Source organism: Thermobia domestica, chromosome 13 (assembly GCF_964235325.1).
Source record: "Thermobia domestica chromosome 13, izTheDome1.hap1.1, whole genome shotgun sequence".
Lineage (NCBI taxonomy): Eukaryota > Metazoa > Arthropoda > Insecta > Zygentoma > Lepismatidae > Thermobia > Thermobia domestica.
The window spans coordinates 28,149,338-28,169,119 of record NC_137466.1 but is presented as its reverse complement, the minus strand read 5'-3'; the positions used below and the strand labels follow the sequence as shown (position 1 = coordinate 28,169,119).

The following is a 19,782-nucleotide window of genomic DNA, read 5'->3' as shown; positions in this document are numbered from 1 at the left end:
CAGAGGCCCATATGAATATTTTCTGTTATTTTGATGTAAGGAATCACCTCTAACAGTTTGTAGGTATAGTTCATAAACACTCTGTACCCTACATATATATATATATATATATATATATATATATATATATATATATATATATATATGTCACAGTTGTGTTTGAGAAGAGGATTGAGAAGCTATAATAAAAGTACTGTAGTATATTCGTGGATAGATATTATTTGCTGATATTGATGCTTAAGGAAAGTGTTTAGATCAGAAGATACTTTAATGAAAGCAATCCAGATTAAAGTGTGTATGTTGGGCGTGAATGTGATGTTAACTCATTCTTTGCTACCGTCAACATTATTCAATTTAATAATTTATATTTAGTATCTTCAACGTGCGACTTTAGTTAATCTAATTTTTAGACCACACACTCTCTGCTCTTCTGCTGAAATCAGCTTCATTTTGATGAGTCTCGGTTTCGATTGCAGCTCCTGCCAAGTGGGTTTTGTAGTGGATAAACACCGCGTCCAGTATTTTCTTGGTATTCTAGAATTTCATCCTACTTTCCTTATTCTACCATTTAAATCTATACCATTATCCAACGTTTATCTCAGTCTTGGTGTATGATGTCGAGACGTTAAATAAAAAAATATTAAAGACATGAAATAAGGAGCTGTATATCCTTCAAATGATTGTTCTGCCAACCCCTAGTGGTACTTAACCAAATTAACTTTGAATGTTTTAAGTTAAATAGCTTTAGCTTAGTTGTCATATGAAATAATGGTTATGTTGTTTGTAGCCAAGTTAGCATAAGCTAACGTAATTATAATTGGCTCTGTAATAAAGGGGACAATTAATTTGGTGATTATCAGCTCTGTATTATGTTCTCTATTTTTGCAAGAAAAAACAGAAATCAAAGGATAGTAATTATGTTAGTTTAATGTAAGTATTATTCCATGATTAGGTACCAAGGCTAAGGGACTTAGTGATGGTGAGATAGTTGATAATGATGAAATGAAAAAAGTGGGAGAAAACAGGGGAATCTTGAGGCTCCCTCCACCACAAAATTAGCTCTACGGGTTTCGTCTCCTTCATCTTATAAAGGACATAATCAATGGACGTTAAACTAAAAAAAAAAATTCATTTCCCACTTTGTAATAAAACAACAACAATAATAATAATAATAATAATAATAATAATAATAATAATAATAATAATAATAATAATAATAATAATAATAATAGCAGCATATGAAATTGTCTAAATCTGAAATAAGTGTCTCACGATAAATCTCATCGGTTCAACAAAAGGACATGTGCGACGGTGGAATTTATTGCGTAGTTTTCGCGAAAATCTACAAAAATTGTTTTCTTAAGGCGTTGAAAAGTGTGTCATTCGTGACTAACAACTGCAGGCTTAATAACACGTTATTTATTACAGTGAAAGTTATACTATAACACACCACATCAAACCTTTCAATATGACACTACCAAGCGGACAGTGAAAACGATTGTTAAGGAGATATACAGTAATATTCTAAAGGTATCATTAACATCTATTTCTTGCAATTGTGTGTAATTTCCTAGTTAGTACAAAAGACTATTCTATATAGTAGTAAATAGTAGTTCTTTTTGAATTGGTCACCTCCTTTATGAGGCCATAATTAACTTTGAAGTTCCATTGTTTGACAGTATGGAACATGTTGAGAGCACAAACAAATAGTATTTTACTATGTACTATTTTCTTAGTACTAAGAAATTTCTAAGATAAAATTTAGGATTACTTTTTGATGTCTGCAATAATTTGAAAATATGGAAAAATGGGGCAGGGATAATTTCTACTTGTTTTACCTTACACGCTTAATATATTCCTACTTGTATTGTTTTAATCAGTCATTTATAATATTCAACACAATCTATTAATAACCAATAATCCGAGAATTGTTAAATTGTAACAAGTAAAATAAGATACATTTTCAGTAAGGGGTAGTAAGTTACAGCAAAATATTGAAATAATTTTATAGCATAACATATGAAGAATTTAGTTTAAAGTCCCATGATTAAGCGTTTTAGGCTAAAGAAGACTATGATGAACAAGAGTGAGAGATGTTTGAAAACTTGGTGGAATTATAAAGTGGAAGGAAAGGGGAAAATACCATGAAAACCAGGGACATAGATTTCATCATAAACTTACATGATCTTTAATCAAAGAGGGCCGCTTGTACGAGAAGCAAAAGCTGAATGTTTAACATGGAAATACTACTTTATTAAGAAGAAAATATAAATGTGAATTTCTTTTCAGATTAATTTAAATTCAAAATATCTTCGTTGTAACATTAATTTGTAACATCAAATGTATACATCTTTCCAAATGATATGATCGAAATCATTCCAGTTTTGAAGTCAAATCACCGTAATTAGAAATCTACTTTACATTGTTTAAAGTTGGTGTTTACAGACGAATTTCCGGCACTATGCATCTTCTCAAGACCGAATCTCTCTAGTTTGCGTTTTTTTTTAAATTTTAGAAAAATATTTGTGCAGACAGCAATTAGCAACAAAAGTGAGAAAAAATCCTTTTATTAATGAAGTAAACGTGTACTATATTAACTTATTAAATTTTACATTCAAGTATTTATTTACATTATTTTGGTGTTTGCGTCTTTCTAGCATTTTAGATCATGTGAAACAGAGGAATAGCGTACAAATTAGTGTATATACAAATCATATGCATTTCTCCTTGATGTGGTATCCGGAATTAAACCAAAATAAGTACAAACAATAGTCAGATTCCATAATCACTTGACAGCTCCGAAAGTTTAAAAAGTTTTCTGATCGAATAAAATAATTTCTCATGAGTTACTTTCTTTTCAAATAATTACAAATTATCAGTATATTTTCCTAAATTTTATATCCATTTTTGTTACATGAAACCCATTAGTATTGATGAAGTTCTCGAAGTTCTCTCACAAGTGAAAAGTAAATATTTAAACAAAAATCACAGATAAGGTCGACTGTAGAAATTTTGTCTATTCTATTGTTGACACTTAAAATTATGCTTAAGGGAATACTTACTTTCTGTATTTCAGTAATAGAACATAGAAGAATTGCTAATTAGAACAGGTATGTTGGAATAAATGTCTACTTTACACCACTCAGTTCCGAATATTTGAACCACAATACAGTACAATATTACGAAACTCACAACAATTTTTATTATGAATATTGTTTCATGACAGTTAATATACAAGAGCGACTAACTGAGAACTAAGTTCAAACAAATGTGACGTAACACATATAGATATGAAAAATTATTCAAAGTAAACAATAACCATGCATGTACTTACCTGTAAGAAGGGTTGATATCTGTAGCCTCCATATCCCCTGTTCCCCAAATTGGAGAGCATTTCGGGGCTAAAACGATTAAAGAGGCCACCCCAGGCATGGGTAGCCCCCAGGACAGTTGCTATGACGAGGAGGAGTTTCATGTCTTGACCCTCGTAGCTATCTGTGAGTCTGTCTGTCTATCTACGCTACGAGACAATATAATCCTCAAAGAGAGTGTTCAAACGAAAGAAGAAAGTGTGACGACGGCGCGTGTCTCTGCTATTCTACGAGTGTTTTCTGTTGTCTTGGTAGAAGAAGGAGAGAGAAGAGAAACAAAAGAGAATGGCTGGTGCAAATAGAAGCGGGTACAAGCGAAGAGTAGTTGCTCCGTTTGTGTGTTACTGAATGTGTGTTGTTGTCTGAGCGTTTCCCGGGCGTCGAGCTGTGTGTGACTGGACGGCGACGTGTGGCGCTGGCGTAGTCATCCACCAAAGTAGAATCGTGGAGGAGTAGAGGAACCGCGTGTAGGCGGGAATTACATGAGATAAGCGCGCATGCGCTGATACATATATATATTTCGTATCACTTTTTCTCCTCAAAGTTTCTTCATTAACGATTGTTGCTTGCTCTCTTTTTCTCCTGTGTATATGTGCTTCGTGTATGATGTGTTTTATTCCAACAATGGTGAAGTAAAATGTATGAAACGATGCCCTTTGACTCGCCCATTATCTTCCCTCGTAGTATTCCATAGCTCAACCTACACTTATCTCTTCACTGTTTCCTTTTATTACAAAGCAAAAGAAATGCTAGTTAGCAACCACTAATGTTTAGTTTCTTCGAGAAGGGAGGAGTAATACGACAAAGTTATTAACTTTTTGTGCTTATTTCAAACATTGTAAGAAAGAAAAAATATTTCAAATAATCTAAACTAGTTTCGCGCCTTTTTCATTTTTCGTGCGGCACTGTTATATTAAGCTTACAAGTAGAAATCTTTTTCTTAGTGGCGGGTACCTGAATTTTGTTATGAAGATGGCACTGTTAAAGAGGTAGGAAGGGGAAGATGAAAAAGTGTGCACCTAAGTAATAATCACGGCTTCCAGAAGGGCTCTTCCATTCCTACAACAAAAGAGGCAACAACTAAGGGAAACCTCAGAACCATCGAGGTTTCGACTGCTATTTTTTAAAAGGAAAAATAAGATTAATAAAGGGAGAAAAATTTGTTATAAGTACTGCCTAAAATTTGAAAGTAGGTTCGAACGTACACACAGCTCTTACGAGTCCAGAGCAGAACTATGTCTGGGGATCGGTCCACTCAGAACCTTTGGTCTCTTTTCTCTCCCTGTGACCGGTCTTGCTAGATATACTGGTTGATAAAAGAACCGAACTGATCTGGGTAGTACATAGGGGATTCTGAACAAAGTAAGGTAGTGAAGTAGCAATTTAATTGGGACAGTGGGAAATTTCACTTGTAGTTTGGAGCAGTAGTGTGGCAACTAGTGCTGTCGAAATCGGTTTTTAAAAAAAGTGAAATTTCATAAAACCGAAATTTCGGTTTTGAAAACCGCTTTTTCAGTTTCGGTTTTGAAAACCACTTTTGCAGGTTTTCGGTTTTGAAAACTGCATTTGCGGTTTTCGGTTTTCAGAAAACCGGTTTTCTCAAAAACCGAAAACCGCAAATGTCACAAAAATTCGACAGCACTAATATCAAGTAACGACGAGAAAACTGCAAAGAATCTTTCCCCACTTCGGCTCACAGTTGTCAGATGGAGGGAAATTTCCCTCGGCGTAGGGAAAAAATGCTCAACATTTGCAGAGGGGAAAGAAGGTATTTTTTTCTTAAAATGTCTTAAAGTATAGGAAAATTCTTGTTCAGTATACTTTTACAATTGGCAGAATAAAAAAAATAAGTTTCAATTTCTCACAAAGAGGCACGGCTATCATTATTGAGAAGTAAAAGATACAGAATAAAACATGATCGGTGTTTTCTTCACGTATAAACTTTTGCAGGTGTCTGGGACTTGCGATAAGAAACCAGTCAACACATGCAAAATCAGAACATTCACATTTATCGGAGTGGCAACAAATCAACAATTGCGATCTAGATTTTCTTTCTTTCTATTCTTTCGGAAGATATCTCAGTCCTTTCGTGAGGGTGTCGTGATTACGCAGACATTGCAAGGGTGGTGACGAAACACTCACGAAAGACGCACCACGTGCCGGAAGACCAACACATGTACAAAATAAAGATGTTCAGGTAGCAATTGAAGCGAACAGTGGACAGACGTGTGAGGAACTGGGGCTAACATTCGATGTGAGTGGAGAAACCATTCTGCAGCACCTCCATCAACTTGGAAACCTACTACAAGTTGGGTCTATGGGTCTCACATGATTTGACTCCGGGCCAGAAGGCTACGCAAGCAGACATCTGTGTTTCTTTGCTGTCTCGTTTGAGGAAGGAGCCATTTCTGAACAGGATGTTGACATGTCATGAGAAGTGGGTTCTGTACGAACCTCCACGGTGTCGTCATCATTGGTTAAAATCCCATGAAGCTGTTACAAAACAGCTGAAACCAGCAACGCAGCATAAATTCCTCCTGTGTGTTTGGTGGACTCTTCGGGACATCGTGCATCGGGAACTGTTACCGGCTGATCAGAGCAGAACATCAATGCAACTATCTATTGTCAGCAGCTGAGCCGTGTTGAAGAAAAACTCAAAACCAGCACTTCTCAATCGCTAAGGGGTTCTTCCGTTACGGGACAACGCTAAGCCGCACATAGCTAGAATAACTCGGGACACCATCCTGCGCCTTGGATGGGAATCACTATTGAATCCGCCATGCACCCTGAACTTTGCACCTTCCGATTATCACTTGTTCCATTCCTTGGACACTTACCTTTGAGGACTCCAGTTCAACTCCGTAGTAGAGGTGCAAACCAAGTTATACCGCGAAGGAATCCATGCCCATCCCGAACGTTGGCAGAAGGTCGTTGATACTGATGGGTACCATTTTTGATCTTCCAGGTACGTCTTAGGTAACATATCGATGCTCTAAGATGATAGGTCAAATAGCGACAGAACGTTCTTCGTTACTTTTATACATACTATATAAAACTACTGTATAAGTTCTAGTATCTCGAGTTCGAGAAGTCAGAATGTCAAAATTCCTTGAGATTATCGCTCATTTGGGTCTAGTTTTCAAAATATATAAAAATCAAATGGGGTCCTTTTTGCTTCAGTGGTCACTTTATGTTCGAATATCTCGAGTTCCGAAATTCGGAATGTCAAACTTCCTTCAGATTCGTGTTCCTCGTGGTCTAGTTTACAAATATATAAAAATCAGGTGGGGTCCAGTTTGCTTCCATGGTCACTTTATATTCGAATATCTCGAGTTCCGACATTCGAAATGTCAAAATCCCTTCAGATTCGTGTTCCTCGTGGTCTAATTTACAAACTATATGAAAATCAGGAGGGGTTTAGTGTCCTTCCCTGCAGCCGAAAAGTACATTGAAAGTGTCATTAGAGAAATAACTAAAAAAAAAAGAAAAAGAAAAAGTACGATGATCCCAGGTCAGTATTTGTAACACACAAGTTCTCATCAGTACTTACGGATTAGAACCCCCCTCTTTTCTGATTTTGGCTGAATATGGCAACCGTAATTTAGCAGTGACTTGTACAACCATCGAACTATCCCTTTCGCACAGTGCTGCAGATATTACCTTAATAGTCTTGGAGCAAATAAAATAAAAGTTAAAACGCACATATAAATCAATACAATTGTCTCGATTGATAGATGCTTTCACAATTGTTAAAAGGTGTAATTAGAAACAGCAAACATTGTTTCTGCTTTGAAAAGGACAACATGGTTTCGCTTATAAAACCCGAAACACGGTTTCGGGCGACTTTCGCTTTCGAAAAGAGGTTTTGCGGTTTCCGTTTGGAAATCCGCTTTTGCAGTTTCGGTTTAGAAAAGCGCTTTTTCGGTTTTGGTTTTGAAAATCGCTTTTGCAGTTTCGGTTTTGAAAACCGCTTTCTCAAAAACCGAAAATGTCACAAAAATTCGACAAGTGGAAACTACACAGTGCTACCTTGTCACGATCGCTTCTAATCACGAACAAATAGCTCCAGGAATACAATATTCAAACAAATTTTGACTACACAGGAATAATGCCTCAGGGTGCAAATGTACTTATAGTTTCGGTGCCATGTTTTTGGCTCTCTAACAGCAACATTTATACTAAGTGTTGCACGCTGTGAACATTATAGTCATTGCGTTCTTCTTGATACTTTTTTTGCTCTTTACATTAAATTAATCTCCATTACATTTCCTCCTCCTCACCTGTCACCTACTTTTACCAGCAACTATCAACGACAAAGATACAGTTACACTGCATATTTTATGTTACTGTACATGTATATTTTTGCCACAAGTAAATCAATAAACAAATTATAATCTGATGCTTCTGGACCGAGCGAACGAATCAGCTGGATTTGCATTAATTTCAATGGTAAACATTGTTTAGGTTCACTAACATTTTGGCTCACGAACAACGTTACGGAAACATAACGGATTGAATTCGTACCACTTAGGAAGACAAGATCTTAATCTGCGCAAGTACGAGTGTCGGTAGATGAAGCGTATAGCTCTGAATCTTCTTTTTAATGTTGCCTAACATAATATTGGCAGAGTTAGAATTTTAAGAAATTAGCATATAGCAAACTAGATTCAGAAATAAAAGTAACTCGTGAGTGTCAACAAAATATCGTTACTTGCTCTGTAACATATTCTGACATAATCGAAATTAGAATATGCAAGAAACGTTTTGGTTTCCAAGTTTCTGACCATTAATTTTGAATATCATTTTCGAGAAGAAAAATACATAAACTAAATTCATTTGATAATGGATCAAACATGGCATGACGCTTGAACTTGACCTGTTGTACAGACTTGTGGAATGTAATGGTGTACAGACTTTTGGGCCCTGAGTAATGAACCATCAAACATGAAGTACTGACTTCATTAAAATTTTACAAAACAATTTTAATAAATATTTTCTTTAATAAATCACTGACGAACGACCTCTATCCAAAACTGGAAAGCGTATGTTAGTACTGGCACTCTGTACAAAACTTTGAATCTGGCTTCTGTATGTTATTTTCTCCTCTGTTTTCAAGAAGTCAGGAAAACTATATATTTTGTAGCCTATTTTGTGAATGTACTAATGTAAAATTATTTAAGAATATCACATACACATCGTGCTATTCGAAATTTGCACCATAGAATGCATCTGTAGATGGCATACTGATCGTAGGTTGAAATCCCATCACACAGTCCACCATAAACAACATGCTGATCTTAAAGTCTGTAGAAGGTAACGTACTTTGAAGGTCGTCGTACAACATGACAGTGTATTAGTGTGGGCGAATTCTTTCTTTGTTGATCGCAGTATGTGGCTGGAATGGTATTACAGACTAAGCGAATGCATATTACGCACCTAAATAACTTCCAATGTGAGCTTATAATGGGACTACGAGAGTGTTCTGCATAATTGAATCTCGTTAGTGGTTCATCGGTTCTCGGGACGCACCGGAGAGAGCACCAGAGCAGAAGGATCATTCGAGCCACTGTTGCCACACTTGGTACAATTGTACCAAATTCAGCCCTTTTTGTCATTCGTCGGCCCGTTGGTACCACGCTGACATTTTCAGCCCCTTTTGTGAAAAATTTGGTACAATTTTACCGAATTCAGCACCATTTAACAAATACTTGTCACATATTCAAAAGTGTCAGTAAGACCTTCTCTACATCTCTTTCTTTTGATGTTTTTCAGAGTAGTTTCTAGGACCCTGGACCGGTTGTACCATACATCTTTTTACAAATGGCAGTTTACTTACCTTATATCCTTCTTACAGTCTATTACCCTCCTTCGGTCGTGAAATAGGCGAGAATAAAATGCAATGATTTATATTTTAATATTTTATTATTTATAACGTACTGCTTACACTCGAACTCGGAGATAATTGATTTGTTCCCAGTTTTATATTTTTTTCATATATGGCCATAATACCGTTTTGGTTTATTGGTCACTTTGAAATAGAGGCACGTTTGGTTTCGTTATAATACATACCGAAGATGATAACTTCCTATACGCCTCTCTGTTATACTTCCTATGCGCAACAAAAGTTTCTTCTACTTCCAAGGTTGTTCGGATTCCTCCTATTTGGATGTTTTTTAAAAAGTATTTTTTTTAAAAAAGAGTACTTTCTCGACTTGCACTCTTGGGAGAGGGGGGTTGGAGGTTTTAGAACTTCACCTCTTTTAGTTTCGTGTTACTATAGAGCCACTGGTATTACACTGGTATAAAATAATGAATTCAGCCCTTTTTGTTTCAATTTGGTACTATTTTTGAGCCCACTCCAGAGATTGGACTGTGGCAACACTGATTCGAGCTGCAATAAATGACAGTGCAGCGATCGCTAATGCAACCAAAGCAATCTTATTGTTGGAAGGAACGCGAATCATAAGCAATTGATTGTAGGAGGCAGGTCTGGTTTAGATTATGTTTCTTGTCACACGATTATGGTGACCGCAATGACTCGTGAAGCCTAGGCTGCCTCACGTGTGATGCATCGAAAGAATTTGGCTTGATTCGTGGACCTGCTTACCGAACGCACACTTAAGAGAACGTGAAACAACAGAAGTACACCAACAATGTTGACACACTTAGAAGATATGGCGAATGGGCACTTCAAGAACTATAACACGAACATTATTATTCGAATTAAAATAACAATAATAATAGTAATATATAAAACAACGACAATAATAATAACAAAACGAAACTTAATACCAATCCGACAAAACTGCATCCTCAGAACACAGGCAAAATTTCATGAATTGGAACTGACGACCGGGACACACCCTCATGCTCTATTGGGTAGTAAAATCGGAAGATCAAGGCCGAGGTTTACGACTGCGCTTAATCAGTATAGCCCTAATACCTCATTATAGCCGACTACGTCGTTAGTGGTATCGCTAGTGATCTGAATGGAGAGGCAAATGATTGGCAGAGTTACTCTGCGACGAGAGTAGGTTTTCACTTTAACGATGCGACGGCGTTATACATGTTCATAGACAGAACAGATAAGCGAGAAAATCCAGAGAATGTTCCGACTCGCCGACAGGACCCAATTGCAATTATCTTAGTATGTACTTCCTACCTCGTTAGGAAATAAGGCTATTGTTGAAACACTTCAAGAATAAAGGGGTTATGAGGATTAAATCTACCTCATATTGCAAGTTGGTACACAGGCTATGTAGGGTATTTGGACAATTGCTGGTAAAAGAAACAACAACTAATATTTGGGTCAAAATTAAATACATTGATGACGTTGAAAAGTGACAGCAATGACAAGAACAAAAAGAGAAAACTAACTAAAATGTCACCGTCAGCATCCACAATTACCTCAAGGCGGCTACAGAATTCGGTATATATGACAGGGACGTCCCTCCAAGGGTGAGTCTTAAACTCCTGCTGAATCGTGTCAGTCAGCTGGATCTTAGTGTTAAGGACAGTGTGGTTGATTACTTACTCAACCATACTTTTCACATAATAATCCACAGGATTGCAATCAAGGGCGTTACGAGGATACACGTTGGAACTGACGAAATTATATTTTAAAAAATATGATAACATTTCTGAGTCTTTTCAGTGGTATGATTGGTGTTGAATCTTGCTGCCATACATAGGGTCTTCCAGTAACCACTCTCTCCATCCAAAACTTGACCATGACGTGAGGCACCACTACATAGTTATTCGAATTTAGTCTGACTCGCTGTTCAAAGATGGTGGTGAAATCACATCATCCTACTGGGGACGTTAAAACGCTACCACATTTTATAGAAAATTAATAGGTAGGAGAAACCAACTTCCGTTGGATTGTAGGTAAGCCATTTCTTCCTGGAGGTTCTCCACTTGGCCTTTATGAAGTTTGGTTTTAGTCAGAGGAGAACTACGTTGTTCCTGGTTCAATGGATGTTTCAGTTTGTTAAAAAATTTGTCTGCCTTCAACAAGCAGTTTGTTCGAGCTTGTTGTTAGAAGTTGGCTTTTACGCTCTTGCAGGAGTGATACAAAAGCTCTCATTTACAGCCAGTTTCATTATAAACAGCTCAACGCCCATTTCTCGCACTAGAGCTCACATTACCTTTCTTTGATTTTATGTAATTTTCTTCTACAATTGTTTGACGAATTATGGTCTTCCGCTGTAATTGAAACCAGTGTTTCTTCCAGACCTGTTTTGGGGGGCACTTCCCTCCTTGAGATCTAAGAGTGCCCCGCCGGAGCAGACCAAAATAATACATTTATAATATAATAATAAATGGAATAGTATTAGCAGTGTCCCCCGGAATAATAAGTGTGCCCCACGGAATATTATTTCTTAAAGAAACACTGATTGAAACACCGTCTGTGTTCGTTTTTGTAATTTCCTATGCATCACTACATTCGCATTGTATATCTTCTACGGTGTTCACTGATCATTGAGGAGCTGTCTTTATTGCATAATTTGCATGACGATCAATAATCACCACAGACCCCTATCCACGGGGGTCTAGGGGGGCTAGCCCTTCCAGTGTAGAAGAGCTCGTCCAGTGTAGAAGAGAAATGAAGTTATCGAAACAGCGTGTTCAAGTGTGTTTGTTGTATGACTGACGTGAATCTGTCAACTGCTGCATCAAGTTGCCGCATATGCCAGCCATTTGGAGAGAATACCCTGAACGAACGGACCGCCAGGCATTGGTTCCATGAATTCCGTTCGGCTTTCCGGATGAACTTTGCAGTGAACAACCACATGTGTTGAATGACGAGGCCTTGAAAGAAGCCTTCGAGGAGGACAATGGTCTAACATGTGATGAACTTACAGAAAGGTTCCATTTTTCCGCTGAAATAGTTAGACTGCACCTACAGGGGATAGAGAAGTCATAGAAGTTAAGCAAGGGGGTACCTCACACATTGTTGGCAGCCAACAAGGAACAACGTGTGATAGTCTGTTTGTGATAGACTGAACACACACATCTTTCATCTCTTACTCACTGATGATGAAAAATTGGTCTCTTATGACATTCTAAAGCGTATTAGGCATTGCTTGTCACCACATGACCCTTATACTTTAACTAAGACCACTTTTGCACCTACGAAATGTTATGATATCTGTATGGTGGAATTGTCGGTAAGTGGTGCAAAAGCGATTACGAGCTTTTTTCATCTAGTCAGACCGTAAGAGCTGACCTTTATTCTCAGCAGTTCCAAGAGATGCACCATGTATTGCGGCAGAAGGAGCCAGCATTGGTGAATCGCAAGGGTGTGCTGTTCTTGCATGCCAATGACAAACCACATGTGGCAAATAGGACACAGAAGACTTTTCAGTAATTTTGGCTGGGAGACATTGTGGCACGTACTATATTCACTGGACGTTGCGCCAACAGATTACTACCTGTTTCACTCCCTCAAAAACTACCTCCGTGGGAGATCCTTCGCAAATGAGGGATACTTGAGGTACGCATTCACGGACTTTCCACCCACGACCGCCTAATTTTATCCCCAGTGTATTGTGCAGCAGCAGAAACGTTGGCAAAAGATATTGGATGCTGATGAAGATTACTTAAAAACCTAAAGGTACGTACTATCCATTATATTGCTCTTTGTTTATTATTGTTCTAGAACGGCAAGAACGTTTTGGTTATCTTGTACTCATGTATAAATGATTCGATTTTGATACAGTTTATATTTTTCTTAAAATTTCCGGATTTTCAATACTTGCAATTAAAATTGGTCAGTCATAAGCTGGCAATAGAGGACAAGTTCTCAGAAACTTAAAATTTCCTTATTTAGACAATATGATAAGGAAAGTATTTTCCTCAATAACTTCCGTTAAAAAAAAAAGACAGTAATTGATTTTGATGCGACCTGGCCAATGCTAGCTAGCTGGCCTGGCTCATCCTAAAAGCTTGGACCAGAAACCCAACAATAATGAACGGGGAAGTTACTCTCATTATAAAAAGTATTTTTACGATACTTTTCATAAAGTACATTAGATTTCGTTCTACAAGGCAATGTGACCATGTTACGTTAGAGTTATGTGAATCATTCATATTGCATAATAGTTCAAATCAGTCAAGAATAAGAAAGTGAATTTACATCCAATTCAATTGTTTTAATTATATAAGTATACTCTCCAATATATCTCTATAAGGTGAAGAAAATTATATATTTGTTGTAAAATCTTATGCGTAGTTTCTGAGATAATAAAAAGAATAACAAATTTCTTTACAAACCTAAAATTTGATTCTATACGAGAACCATGTCACCAGTGTTTCTTTCAGAAACTTTGTTCCAGAGGGCACACTTCGTATTCCGGGGGTCACTGCTGGTAGTATTCTATTTATTATTATATTATAGACGTATAATTTTGGTCTCCTCTGGGGATCACTCTTAGAGCTCCGGGGGCAGTGCCTCCTAAAAACATGTCTAGGAGAAACACTGCATGTCACTGAGATGAAACTGATAACTAAAATGTACTTTCACTAAGCTCTTTTATCATGAGACTAGCAAAACGACGGTCAATCATATAGTTAATGACATATAGCCTAAAAATATAATCTATCTCTAACTCTCTATGGCCTATGGAACCCGGAGGTTCAATGCCGCGTTCACAAAAGGTCTTCACTTTAATTTTAATTTCTGTTTCACTAAAACATTATTCAAATATAAGAAATATGTCCCTCGATAGGTCATATCTAGCAGAACAAAATAACATTCCTGAAAGTAGGTTTTCAGGCATAGTTTTTGAGAAAACTCAAAAGTAAACTTCTATGAATCTAAAATGTATGTCGTTTATTGTCTATACTAATAGACAGTTTTTAGTTTGCTGGAAGAAATTGTTATCTACTTATGTAGCGTATACGTAAGAAAATACACTGTTAAATACCAACTCGATCTATTTTTGCTTCTCCCTGTCTCACATTCTCTACATACGTACTACTTGTAAAATTAGCTCTTCTTGTAAACGCTCTACAATATACTAATATTTAGTTAAAATTATTTGATTTTGATTAAGTATAGAGTATAGGCCTATGAGCTTCAACCTTTCTCACAGTAATCACTCATTTGCGTTAAAATCGGTTAACAATGAGATGTAAAGCTTCAAAGATCATACACTATACGTCGGACGAAAGTCACTCTTATCGGATACTCAGATGAACGTCACCCTGAATATCCAGTTTCCAATATGGGGTAATTCACCTTGCCTCATTTTGCGATATTTTCCATAATAACTTTCGTAAAGAATGATTTCCAATCATATTCACTTGTTGGCTTTAAAATCCCTTTAGGATGAAGTTTTGAATTTATCATTGCAACTTTCGACTTTGAAAATGTGTTCCAGGAAAACTTTCAATGAAAATATTCAACTTCTATGCAATACTGTATGCTGAGTTTGACGCAGTTATATTGACCCGATAAATGAGCTTGTTACCTACTAAATATAGCGTTTCCACTACCGATTGTGTTCGATCTGCAGGCTGCATCTACTGACTATTGCCCGGCATTGCAGTTTCCAATGCAGGAGACTGCATTCAGCTGGCATGAGTCATTGCATATTACTTCTCTCTATAGGCTTTTCACAGGCTTCAACGGTGAGGACTCGACAATGGACCGGCGTCGCTTGTGTATTCCGAAAGCACAATAGCCATTGGGTTGACATCTGGACTCGACAGACATGGATGCCAAAGAAAAGAATTACATCAATTTTAGTTTTTGTCTCATACAGCGATAGGATTCCAACGATGTTTTCGCAGTGTGGCTGGATGCCTTGCCTTGGTGAGGTTCAACTTGGTTCACGTGTTGTCGTATATTACTCGGATTTCATGGTGGTATATTTCAATCGTGACATGAGTCTGGTAGTACGCAGCATTGATTGTCGTTTTGCTCCGTCTTTCGAAGACGTGGTTTCTTCCCGTACGAGAAACCAGCCATAATCATCAACCTTTTTGAAAACTGCTTTCTGTATGTAATGGGACGAAGTTTACATAAATCCATGCCTCATCAAGGGTAGCAACAAACTTCCACCGATCGTTCTCGAGATGATGTTCATGTATCTTCCTGCTGTTCCTTTTTCGCTCAGCCACAGAAACGGTTTCAGGGCGTGAACATTTTTCCTCCAAAAATCATGAATCGTGAATCCCTGTGAATGACGCGATTTTTTATTGTCTGTATGTGCGGCATTTGTTTGGTATCGCAGACTGTGGACACGCAATAGCTGCAAGGTTCTCTTCTAGGAAGACCGATTTCTAGCTGCTCGAGTCGGTGTGGTGGGCCCAGGACTCTGCGATGCATACTTCCACATAATATGATTCACAATGACACAACCTACACTAAAATTATTTTACCCACTTTTAACTGTACGACGCCGTGAACTTAGCGTCAGAAAGGAGCACAATGAACTTCCTCCAGAACCTGTTCAGTTTCGGCGGCATTAGACTACGCTCGACAACACTCCTCTATTTCGTCACTAACGAGATATTATTGCTTGCCTCATAGCAATTTCACGGCGATGGGTTGTGCATGGTGGTATAGTTGCACGTTGAATTTGCTGAATATAACCAGATCAATCTTTGTATACATGTAATTTGCGATTTTCTAACAACGTTCTCTCTGTAGGGGTTGAAATGTGTCAGATACAGAGCCAATCAGTCAATTTGTTAGTAATAATTCCATTTTATCCTTCCAGATTTGAAAAAAAAAGTTCCATGAGTATAGTAAATAGTCCATATTTTCTCGAAGTAGCACCAACAAAAATATGTTAATTAAAGAGAAAACAGTTGTTTTTCTTTTATCAGTTTTTCCGGTTTCACTATTAGGTGTTGCTGCTTTTATGAGCTTCTTTATTGTATCTTTCACTAATTCCATATTCACATTCTTCTCCCTAATGTAATCGTCGATCACTTCCCTTCACTCTTTCTTTTCTTCGCTTTGCATAAGTTTCTATCATAACAAAGTTCACTACAAATAAAAACTTTTTTCTGATCAGTATTCATAATCAATAGTTAATTAGTCATGAAATCGTAGTAATTAGTCATGCAAATTACTTTAATTCAGTCATGTGATGTTAGCTTCCAGTTAGGAAAAATTGAAATAGAAGATTTAAGATGTTATACTTTGTCTCATTATAGTTTGTTTCCAATTTAAGGTTGTAAAGTCTTGTCGGTATAATATTGTATCAATGTACCTGTTCTCACTGGCTCCCCGTTTAATTGTAGCTACTACAACTAGCAGGATGTTAGAGGCAACACTCAGAAACATGACACCTTTCTTTCTATCTTCTTTTGGACACATTTCTTTCTATCTCCTTTTTTTCTTATCCCCAAACAAAAGTCGTTCTGATCGCACACAATCTATGACGAGGGAATCGAACAAAATTCTTTTGTATATATAACTACTGATGTTGTACGTAATAGAACGCAAAAACTTGTTTCTTATTAATTGAAGAGTTTCACTCCCTAACTATTGACTAATATTAGTAATTTTTAATGTTCCAAGAAAACACCCGTCTCGTTTCATACATTTTTTAAAGAATTGAATAACGCTGTATGACACATCTCGGAATATACTGAGTTAGTAGTGGAATCATGCTGTACACAAAAGGTTAACGTATCGTGAAAGGCTTGTTTTTCCATAGCAAAAGATCAGGGGCGCAACCATAGAGGAGTCCACTGGGTCCGGACCTCCCAGTAACTCAACATAAATTTATACACTTACTCAATAAATCTATACCTATTTAACAGGGAAATGATTGATGTAGCATAAAAATTTGATCTTACACTTCATCTATACTCTTTCACTTAGAAAAACAATCTTGTTCTATCTGAAAATATAGATGAAAGCATTTAACAATTGCTTATCGTCTTTTTGGGTGCTGAATAATACTCATTAAATACTACATAGACGTGGTGGCTTCTAGTATTGGGACCCTTTCAAATCTTCAAGTTCTCCCAACAAAAATTTCTGGGTGCACTCCTACTCAAGATGAGCCATGAGTATGCTGGCAAACTCTAAGATCAACGTTGTTGTACATGCAACTATACTATAGTGATATACAATATTTTTCTGTGGAATGCTTCATTTGATGAAATATAACATCGTCAATAGAAATAATCTTGTCTTCAACATTGAAACAAATTCGTGTGTGTAGTAGTGGATGAAAAGTTAATGGCTAAATTTTATCCAAGAAGGGAAGGTAACATGAATAAAATGGTTACAGAAAAAGTTATGCTATTTATTTTAACTAAAGAATTTGAACTTGAAATTGCCACTTATTTTTTATAAACATTATAATGGAAAATTTCTATTCTCTTAGGGTTTCAAAACCAGAAATAAAGGAACTCCGAACATCCCTGTGAGCAAGCCACCGTCATAACACCGATTTTTCCTGGTATGGTACTATACGAGTTCCATTAGAACAATGTATTAGAATTCCCTTTATTTCGACAACCCTTTGTCCTAGCTGGCTACAACCTATTTTTTTATATTATTTTTTTAAAAGACGATTGCTTTACTGCGAATATGTATTAATGGAGTCTTAACAAATAACAGCCAAATAATGCCGAAAACCATATCTGATGAAGAAGTTATGCAAATCCTAGGAGATTTATTTCTGGAGAGTGTGAGTGACAAAAGTTACTTAAGAATGATGTATTCAATCCGATCCTTGGAAGTAAGGCTTCGTCAACCCATTTCAAACTCCCATTAGTAATTTACATATTGTAATAAGGTTTTTGTTATTGTTACTTATCTTTTAAGGTTGTATATGTGTTTAAGCCTTACACTCATGTACAGTACACAACTCTGCAAGGAATAACAAAGGATTTCAAATGAAACCAATTTGCCGAACTAGTGAAATCACATAGGCTCGATTTTCACACTAATCTTATTCAATTCAAGAATTATATTTCAATATGAAATTTTCAACTCTTTAATTCCTCTTTTATTCCAATTGCTTTTAAAAAGTTTTACGTGTTCAATATCATTCTTTGCTGTGTTTGACAATAAGCATGGAAATAGAACTAACTAACTAACACCATGGTCTATGGAGCCCGCAGGTTCAATGCCGCGTTCACAAAAGCTCTCCACTGACCTTTGTTCTTAGCCAACTGGATCCAGTTTCTACTTTGTATACTATTTCTGGGAGATTCATGTTAATAATGTCCCTCCATCTGCACCTAGGTCTTCCTAATGTCCGTTTTCCGATCGGATTTCTAGTTAAAAGTTCGAAAACGTTCCTACTTTCTTCCATTCTGGTTACATGACCTGCCCACCAGAGCCTTCTAAGCTTGGTAACTCTAACAATGGAAATAGAGATATGTCTATAGAAATAAGAAACTGAAAACAATATTTAAAAATATACATTTCCGCAACTAGATCCAAAATATTATCTTTTTCATCTCTCTTTGTGATCCTAATGAATTCCTCTCACAATCCACTATGAATCCCTACCCACAGGTTAAGAAATCACGTTCTCAGTGTTATTTCGAGACGACCACTAACCTTACATCAGACAGGAAAGTTCTTTGTTGCGAAATGAAGTACAAGTACATTACTTTTTTTTATATATATATATTTTTAGAAATTGATTGACACCATCATATAAATGAACTGCAATAGCAATCTTTTTTTCAAGGAAGGATTTTCTTTCTTTTTCCATTTTAGGTGTCATTCGTTATGACAGGATCTGAGTCTTGTCAAAAGCTGAAAAGGAATTTCGTGTCATCGTTTCTAATATAAAATTCTTCTAAAAAGACAGAAAGTAAAGTAAATCTTATAATCCAAATACGTCTTCATATTTCCTTGCTTTACTCCTTGCTTTGAAACTACTTGTTATAGAGATGTGCTTTTATGGTTACAAAGATTAGAAACATTGTGTAGCAACCCAATGGGAAAAAAGAAAGAAAAAATCACTACATGTTACGTTTGTTAGGTTTAAAGATAAAACAATTTGCAATTAGTATTCTGGAGTTCCGCAGTGATTGTGAAAGTGTGAACACCTCCGATAATGAGCTGCTGAAGAGGAAGTGGTTAAAGTGAAAAATATTCATCATACATCATCTACACACATCACATTTAAACACGAAAACATTTATACACATTTACAATTACTTTACACGCATTCATTTCATCTATATTTCACTTTATCCAATATTTTCACCCCGATCATCTGGGTAACTGGCCCTCTTCTTCCCGCTGGAACTCCTTCCCGATTTTGACCATATTCATACCTAACTAAGACATTTCAATTATTACCTGGGTTTGACTAATTGTTTCTTCATTTACCATATCCTACTTGACTTACAATTTATGCTTAAAAACACATTTAATACTATATGTAACAGGGAATACGACTAGGAAGTCGACCTAGGG

General features: G+C 36.6%; 1 protein-coding gene across 1 annotated transcript in view; it reads right to left on the bottom strand.

The window, feature by feature from the left end:
- spab (space blanket) overlaps nucleotides 1-3,812 on the bottom strand; it is a 227,792-nt gene extending 223,980 nt beyond the window's left edge. Inside the window, exon 1 of the mRNA XM_081735557.1 lies at nucleotides 3,335-3,812. Coding sequence (XP_081591683.1) covers nucleotides 3,335-3,475 — 141 coding nt within the window. The 5' untranslated portion in view covers nucleotides 3,476-3,812. The remainder of the gene's footprint in view (nucleotides 1-3,334) is intronic.
- Between the last annotated feature and the right edge of the window lie 15,970 nt (nucleotides 3,813-19,782).